The sequence below is a fragment of the Sinocyclocheilus grahami genome, unplaced genomic scaffold, assembly GCF_001515645.1.
Source record: "Sinocyclocheilus grahami isolate Dianchi unplaced genomic scaffold, SAMN03320097.WGS_v1.1 scaffold295.1, whole genome shotgun sequence".
Taxonomy (NCBI): domain Eukaryota; kingdom Metazoa; phylum Chordata; class Actinopteri; order Cypriniformes; family Cyprinidae; genus Sinocyclocheilus; species Sinocyclocheilus grahami.
This window is the reverse complement of record NW_015505474.1, coordinates 1,045,550-1,055,082: the sequence shown is the minus strand read 5'-3', so window position 1 is coordinate 1,055,082 and position 9,533 is coordinate 1,045,550. Positions and strand designations below refer to the sequence as shown.

Here is a 9,533-nt window from a genome sequence, read left to right as displayed (position 1 = left end):
TTGGATTTGAGGAGTTGCTGAATAAAAACATACATAAAATTTAATTTATGGCTAACATAATCTGTTTTTGTTGGTCCTCCTTTTTTATTTTGTATTTAATGTATCTTGTTTTAAGACATTTCAAACATGATTTGTTTCATTGTTCTGAAAGAGAGAATGGTACTCGGCAGAACTGGCCTAAAGCTTTAGCACATTGTCTGATGCTATCTGTAATGTGAATCTTCATGTTGTTACTTGATGGTGATTATATTGCTTGTGCCATGACAGACTGGAAGGGAGTTTATGTTTTTGATCAGGAGTTCAAGGTCATGGTGTAAACCTACTGCAGAGATGCCAAATGAGACAGAGCTACGGGATTTGATATGCCAATATATTCATCAATCATGGTTAAATATCATGTACTATGAGCTTTTCCTGTTTTCTTAATGCCATAATGTAATAGATATTATTTGTTCACTCTTCCTCCCAAAATGTTAGAGGGAAAAAGGATTTCCTTCCCCGATTATTATATATGTATTCATTATAAATCATTTAAAGGGATAGATCAGCATTTACTCATCTTCATGTCATTCCAAACCAGCAAGACTTTCGTTCTTCTGCAAAACAAAAAATAAGATATTTAGAATATTTTCCAGCACTGCCGAGGCAACGGTTTTTTTTTGTTTTTTTTGCAGAAACGAACAAACAAATCAATCAATCAATTTGAAGATTGAATTTCACTGATGCATTTTACAAATACTGTATGTTGTCCATATGCTTGTTGGGGGTATTTCTAAAAAAAAAAACCCACATAAATATTTCTCTGAATTTTTTTTCAAACAAAATAAATTCACTTTACTTGTGTAAACATTTACTTTTACATGAAAAAATATACTTTTTTTGTGCTGCAATGGTTTGTCAATAGGCATATATATTCATGTTTATCAAAAAAATTCAGTTCCCAAAATGTCTGAGGTATGGGGAAAAAGCAAGGTTTTAAAGCATTTCCAAAGTTTTGTTCCCTTAATAAATAATTATGCTGACTCGAATGTATTATGAGGTAAATGTAAATTTAAAGTCTAAGTACAATTAACTGGAAATGACTGGAAACTATTTTGCTGTGTTTAATGCGGTTTTGATATTTACAGTTTTACTGTGTATGTCCAATATGTTCTGCTACAATGGGACAGGAAATTCAAGTGTAAGGGAGTTCCCTTTCAAACAGTCTCTCCCATTGTGTAATCACTTCCTGACACCCTTTTCCTGTTGCTACAGATGCAAAAAAAAATAATTCCTGACTACTTCAGAAGAGACAAAACGAGCAACAAGGGTAAGTAAAACAGCATGATTCTGAATTCAACATTAAAAGTAAAAAACAAAACAAAAAAACAATGGCAGTGATTTTTTTTATCAAATTTAGTAGTCAACACTGATGCAAATGTAATTGCAGTGCGTCTTTTTAATATGAATATTATTGTTTTGAAAATGTATGCCATTTAAACAAATGATTAACTTTTTTTTCCCTTTTTGTTTTACAAAAGCATAGCTTATGTTCAAATTGTTGATGTTAAAAATTAAATATCATTATTATGTTTGCTATGATGGGGATGCGTTTAGTTCACTTCTATACAGTAGGAAAGAAATATGATAATGCACTCCAAAATAAATAAATAAATAAAGCCTGTAAAATTAAAAATAAAATTATATCAAACAGAATTTAATCATCTTTACATATTATTCATTATGAATTAAGAATTTTAAATGAGTAAAATAAAAAAAAAATCCTGTATTTAAAAAAAACAATGCCTGAAAGATGTAACATTTAGTGACTTGAGACTAGACTATATACACAGACCTCAGACTTGACTCACACTTCAAATGAAATATTTGTGACAAAATTAACTATATATCATAAAATATCATAAAATTGCATTGCCACAAAACTGAACTGAATCTGCCTCCTCCCGGATGAGTTTGTGGATATTATTGAAGATTTATTACAGGGATATGATCAACATTTAACTCTTTCTCTCTCTTTTTTTGTGACCAGAACAAAGACATTCCAAACCAGAGAAACTAAAAAAATCATTACTGTGCTGTGTAGAGATCTCCAAAGATGCCCTTTCCACAGTTTTTAAGCCTTTTTGGGGGCCAATTGACCAAAATTAGTATGGTAACTTCAGTTCCACTGAGCATTATGTTAGTGGCTTTGCAGGCGATGACTGATGTAAAATTTTCATGTCCGTGCATTTATGAGTGGAATATAACTATAACAATTTTAATCTTCGCAACTCCTGCTATTGTTGCGTTTGTTATAATGATATTAGTATTAAGGCCTTGGACATATAAACGTGAATGTCAACGGAATAAAGGAGCACCTCAAGGAGGAGACAACCGAAGAGCATCTCAAGGAGGAGACAACGGAGGAGCACCTCAAGGAGGAGACAACGGAGGAGCACCTCAAGGAGGAGACAACCGAAGAGCATCTCAAAGAGAAGGCAAGAAAGAAGCATCTCAGTCTGAAATAGATGAGCTTAATGTAAATTTGAGTTGTGAAAAAGCTGTTTTAGCTTGTTTAGTTCCGAGTCTTGTGTGGATCTGTTTATGTTTCATTGATGGTGATTATCTCGCATGTGGAACCACATACTGGAAAGGACACTATGCCTGTGATAAAGAACTGCATACAAATTGTTTGAATTGGTGCAAACCCAACGATCTGAGCCAAGGAAAAAAAGACACTGAATATGATGAATATGAAAAAATACGAAATGTGATTGCCCTATCAAAAGTAAATATCATAGAATTTTTACCCAAATTTATTTTTAATATTCTACATATTTTTCTGAACTTCCTAAAGAAAGCTAAATAGTAATTATATACTATCTATACACCTCAGTATTGCTATAAATTAACAGGATGCAGTAATAACATAGAGTGTAAATGATTTTATTAAAATTATTAAGTAGACTCTGCCTTATTGGTACAACAAAACCCTCCCATAGCCTACCTACCCCTAAACCTACCCAATTATACATCATTATTAAACACTCGTTAGGCAATTGATTTCCACTTTTCCGATGTGATATGTGATGAAAAAAGAAAGAAGAGCAAGTTCGGCAAAATGCAAATTCGAACTCTTGTCGACCGTATATACCGTATACCACTACAGATGCTGATTAACACTGTCCAACAAGATTAAATGAACATGACACCAGTGTGTTTATGCTCAGCATTATTTCGACTTTATTCTCGTAATTTAATTATTTAATTCTCAACATTTTATTTAGACATTTTTCTTGAAATTTAACAAGTTTAATCTCACATTTTTATAATTTTTGTTTTTATTGCTTGGCCCTAATGCTCTTCCGTATAGCAGTCTGGGGATGCTATCGACTTTCTCAATCGTAAAATCCTTCCAGGGCACTGAAACATTTGCACAATGCACCATGAAAACCAAAATGCAAACCATTATTTAATTACATTTCATCACTAGATAGGTAATGAAAATAATATAGCTAACATTTATTGTTTATTTACAGCTAAAATGTTCCATATGTAACAAGCAAAGTATTTATCATAATGTTTTTTAAATAAAATAAACAAATAATGTCAGAAATACATCAGTTCAGCTATTGTTCATAAATAGTACTAGTACTGATGTTGTACAATGAGGACTTTGTAGTATCGCTGGAAATATAATTTTCAGTGTCCCAGATGTGTAGTGAGCCATGGTCCTTACTGTCCTTTACAGTGCCCGAATTTGTGTACACAATATACTGATTCACAACCTAGCAAGCCAGGGAGCTGATTGAGACGCACCTATATTCTTTGCGCCAACTGATGATGAGATTGGCAGACAACACAATAGCTAAAATTGCAAATTTCTCTGTAATTTAACGTTGGGAACATTTGGGATAATATGTACACAAGTCATCAAAATATATAACATTGTTCAAGTGTTTTTTGTATATTTTAATGCAAAAAATCATACATATTGTACCTTTGACCCTCTGGGGTCCAAAGGTGTTTTGGGGCCCTGGAGAAGTTTTGACATGCCCTGACATTTGTGCTTTTTCAGTTGCTTATAAACATTTTAATGTCTAAAGTTTGATAACACTGTAATCAGCACAAACTGGGCTACAATAATATTTGAGCAGCATGTATGTACATGATTGTGTTTTTGAGAAAACGTTTATGCGTGCGTTGTAAGGGTGTAACGATTCACTAATTGACATAATTTATACAGTGCAGAAACTATAAAGTATATTTTCTACCTAATTCTGTGCAGAAAATTGAAATAATTGTTTGTAGTATATAAAACAATCATAAAATTAGCATTAGGAAAAAAAAAACTAGATTGAAAATGATTGATTATTGTCCAGCAGTATATTTGATTTCTTATTGCAAATTCAAAGTAAAAGATAAGAAAATAATTCCTTGTAAAAATAATAATAATAATAATAATAATAATACATACATACATACATAGGCCTACATAAACTTATTGTATTTGACATTTCGGTCAGTTCCGAAATGATGGCTACACCCCTGGTGTGACAAAATGTTAGCCTATACATAATACATTTAAAGCTCTTTTTAAAAATCTTGGCTTACATACATTTCTACATATGCCATGTCATGCCATAGCATCATTAAACTAGCATCTAACAATGGACAAAAGTGTTGTTGTTTTTTCTCTGACCTGTGGTTCTCTAACCATAAAGGCTGCTGTGTAATTTGTCCCCTGACTAAGCATTTAAATAATTTAGAGGAAGCATTTAAATAATCCTGTGAATGCACTTAATGAATGCAGAATTGAATCGTTAATCAAATAGAATCGAATCGAGTTTAACTGTGAATCGAATTGAATTGAATTGAATCGTTCTGAATTTGCAAAAATCGTTCTTCAATCGAATTGAAAACCTATGAATCGTGAATCGATTCGATTCGCTGTCTACCCAAAGATGAAAGATCCACAGCCCTAGTGCTTAGTGAGAAACTGAAATTTTAAAGTCACTGGAATAAGGCCATAAAACACATACAGAACATTTGTTCACAAGACTTTTGAGATCTGGATATTGAAGTCTAGAGTTTTTACTTCAAAATGATGTGAAAACCATCTTGTTTACTCGCTCACAGAAAACAATATATTGATTTACATTTTCTAAGATACTTTTTGTGTAGAAAAGGTATATGCGAGTGGGCGTGAATGATCATGCATAATGCTGTGATTCACACCTGAGAAGACAAAAGCCCGCATAATGAGCTGCATAATGAGCCTTTCAGTCAGTTTTGCGACAGAAAGAATTGCTACAAGAAAGAATGTGAGGAAAAAGAAATGTGTATATATATTTTTTTGTTTGTAGTTTATTTAGAATATATATAACTATCACATAAAATACCTTGAGATTCACTTGTGAGTGCAGTTAAACAGTTTATTGGGGGGAAAAAACATGCTAACAAATGCTAGCTTGGTTAATGCACTTAAAGAATGCAGAATCGAATCATTAATCAAATCTAATCGTATTGAATCATTCTGAATTTGCAAAAATCGTTCTTGAATCGAATTGAAAACCTATGAATCGTGAATCGATTCGATTCGCTGTCTACCCAAAGATGAAAGATCCACAGCCCTAGTGCTTAGTGAGAAACTGAAATTTTAAAGTCACTGGAATAAGGCCATAAAACACATACAGAACATTTGTTCACAAGACTTTTGAGATCTGGATATTGAAGTCTAGAGTTTTTACTTCAAAATGATGTGAAAACCATCTTGTTTACTCGCTCACAGAAAACAATATATTGATTTACATTTTCTAAGATACTTTTTGTGTAGAAAAGGTATATGCGAGTGGGCGTGAATGATCATGCATAATGCTGTGATTCACACCTGAGAAGACAAAAGCCCGCATAATGAGCTGCATAATGAGCCTTTCAGTCAGTTTTGCGACAGAAAGAATTGCTACAAGAAAGAATGTGAGGAAAAAGAAATGTGTATATATATTTTTTTGTTTGTAGTTTATTTAGAATATATATAACTATCACATAAAATACCTTGAGATTCACTTGTGAGTGCAGTTAAACAGTTTATTGGGGGGAAAAAACATGCTAACAAATGCTAGCTTGGTAAATTTCTTGCCAATCAAGTATTCACTATCACTACTTTCTATAATTAAGGTAGTTGGTACATTATCAGTGTAATGAGGCCAGCTGGTAGGTTCAGCTATTGTTCATAAATAGTACTAGTACTGATGTTGTACAATGAGGACTTTGTAGTATCGCTGGAAATATAATTTTCAGTGTCCCAGATGTGTAGTGAGCCATGGTCCTTACTGTCCTTTACAGTGCCCGAATTTGTGTACACAATATACTGATTCACAACCTAGCAAGCCAGGGAGCTGATTGAGACGCACCTATATTCTTTGCGCCAACTGATGATGAGATTGGCAGACAACACAATAGCTAAAATTGCAAATTTCTCTGTAATTTAACGTTGGGAACATTTGGGATAATATGTACACAAGTCATCAAAATATATAACATTGTTCAAGTGTTTTTTGTATATTTTAATGCAAAAAATCATACATATTGTACCTTTGACCCTCTGGGGTCCAAAGGTGTTTTGGGGCCCTGGAGAAGTTTTGACATGCCCTGACATTTGTGCTTTTTCAGTTGCTTATAAACATTTTAATGTCTAAAGTTTGATAACACTGTAATCAGCACAAACTGGGCTACAATAATATTTGAGCAGCATGTATGTACATGATTGTGTTTTTGAGAAAACGTTTATGCGTGCGTTGTAAGGGTGTAACGATTCACTAATTGACATAATTTATACAGTGCAGAAACTATAAAGTATATTTTCTACCTAATTCTGTGCAGAAAATTGAAATAATTGTTTGTAGTATATAAAACAATCATAAAATTAGCATTAGGAAAAAAAAAACTAGATTGAAAATGATTGATTATTGTCCAGCAGTATATTTGATTTCTTATTGCAAATTCAAAGTAAAAGATAAGAAAATAATTCCTTGTAAAAATAATAATAATAATAATAATAATACATACATACATACATAGGCCTACATAAACTTATTGTATTTGACATTTCGGTCAGTTCCGAAATGATGGCTACACCCCTGGTGTGACAAAATGTTAGCCTATACATAATACATTTAAAGCTCTTTTTAAAAATCTTGGCTTACATACATTTCTACATATGCCATGTCATGCCATAGCATCATTAAACTAGCATCTAACAATGGACAAAAGTGTTGTTGTTTTTTCTCTGACCTGTGGTTCTCTAACCATAAAGGCTGCTGTGTAATTTGTCCCCTGACTAAGCATTTAAATAATTTAGAGGAAGCATTTAAATAATCCTGTGAATGCACTTAATGAATGCAGAATTGAATCGTTAATCAAATAGAATCGAATCGAGTTTAACTGTGAATCGAATTGAATTGAATTGAATCGTTCTGAATTTGCAAAAATCGTTCTTCAATCGAATTGAAAACCTATGAATCGTGAATCGATTCGATTCGCTGTCTACCCAAAGATGAAAGATCCACAGCCCTAGTGCTTAGTGAGAAACTGAAATTTTAAAGTCACTGGAATAAGGCCATAAAACACATACAGAACATTTGTTCACAAGACTTTTGAGATCTGGATATTGAAGTCTAGAGTTTTTACTTCAAAATGATGTGAAAACCATCTTGTTTACTCGCTCACAGAAAACAATATATTGATTTACATTTTCTAAGATACTTTTTGTGTAGAAAAGGTATATGCGAGTGGGCGTGAATGATCATGCATAATGCTGTGATTCACACCTGAGAAGACAAAAGCCCGCATAATGAGCTGCATAATGAGCCTTTCAGTCAGTTTTGCGACAGAAAGAATTGCTACAAGAAAGAATGTGAGGAAAAAGAAATGTGTATATATATTTTTTTGTTTGTAGTTTATTTAGAATATATATAACTATCACATAAAATACCTTGAGATTCACTTGTGAGTGCAGTTAAACAGTTTATTGGGGGGAAAAAACATGCTAACAAATGCTAGCTTGGTAAATTTCTTGCCAATCAAGTATTCACTATCACTACTTTCTATAATTAAGGTAGTTGGTACATTATCAGTGTAATGAGGCCAGCTGGTAGGTGATGTGCAGGTGAACCTCACTCCCCTGATCTCAAGAGGCGCACTAGCAACTAGGCTGCGGTCTTTAGCCTCCTTGTTATTGTGCCCGACTCCCATGCCGGTGACCAGTGTTCAAGTCCCGCTCAGAATGGGTGCGAGTAGTACGAGGGTTACATTAGCGGGTGCGAGGGTTACATTAACAGTTGCAGTTCAACGAATATCACTTTACATCTCTATGATGATTGGCTGATATACTAATACTGTTGATAGTGAAATAATGGTGATTGGCTATTTTTACCAACAAAGGCAAAGTCTTTGGATATGAATTTGCCTCTCCCTCCCCTTCTCTATCCCTTCAAACTCGTTTTCTGAACGACTGTAATTACATCAGCAGATTCGGCATATACAGTGAAGAGCAGCGGTGATTTCAACTTAAGTTCTGTCATGACAATTCTCTGAGAGTTTAGCATGGTAATATATATGGTGATGTTAATGTGTTTGGTCTTGGCGGACTAGATCTGCTACGCTGCTTCTGCGGCAGAGCAAGTACCGAGATTTGCTACTGCCAGTGCATCCACAGACATGCTGCTGTGAGAAATACTGCTGCTGCACATATAACATAGATTAAATAACCCCCATGTATAACATACATGAAATCACCCAGTTGCAGATCTATACAGGTGGAGCCGGGGAAGGTTGAGGGCGCTGCAACTGCTACTGCAAGCACTAGCACAGTATTTGAATGCGGTTGGACTGCACCATCTAGAGTTTCGTGACAGAACTTTTTATTAATATTTTACAGTGGTGAAATTGCAATCAAGAAATACACATTCTGAGACAGGAAATGAAATGAATAAATGAAAATTATATTTTATTTCATCCTTTTCCCATTTTCCCCCCAAATGTTTTTTTTCTGGAGACTGTGCCTCCCTTTCCTCCCCTGACGAACTGCTACACAAATGTCTGAATTTAATAGTTAAATCTACAAGTGAAAATATACTCAACATATGTATATGAAACAACTGCACAGAAAGTATTGTTTATTTAAATGTTCATTTATTGATATTTGTTAACTGTATATCTATTTTTTTTAAGACTACAGGTTATGTTCTGGCTATTTTCTTCTGCATCATAGCAGTGATTATTGTGAGTTATGACTGCTACAAAAATGGAAAATCAACGTGCTGTGGAAGTACAGATCCAGAGAGCCAGAGTCATGGACGGCAAGGTCCAGGTACTGAGAATCAGCCAGAGCAACGCAATGACAACCCTAAGATAAACAACGCTGAAAATGCAACCGAGCATGACAGACTCATGAGGACAGGAGTTATAACACCGCCTTGTGAGTGACAGTATCAGTGACATCAAATGCCATCAGATTTTGTGTGCGTTGTGACCTTACAAAATTTGGTTGTATC

At 33.9% G+C, this 9,533-nt stretch overlaps 1 protein-coding gene across 1 annotated transcript; it reads left to right on the top strand.

Annotated features, from left to right (window-relative positions):
- The first annotated feature begins 2,188 nt into the window (after positions 1-2,188).
- Positions 2,189-9,533, top strand: LOC107600971 (uncharacterized). Its single transcript, XM_016292970.1, has 2 exons — positions 2,189-2,767; positions 9,211-9,533. Exons 1-2 carry the CDS (start codon positions 2,198-2,200, stop codon positions 9,463-9,465), a joined length of 825 nt encoding a protein of 274 aa, XP_016148456.1. The 5' UTR covers positions 2,189-2,197; the 3' UTR covers positions 9,466-9,533.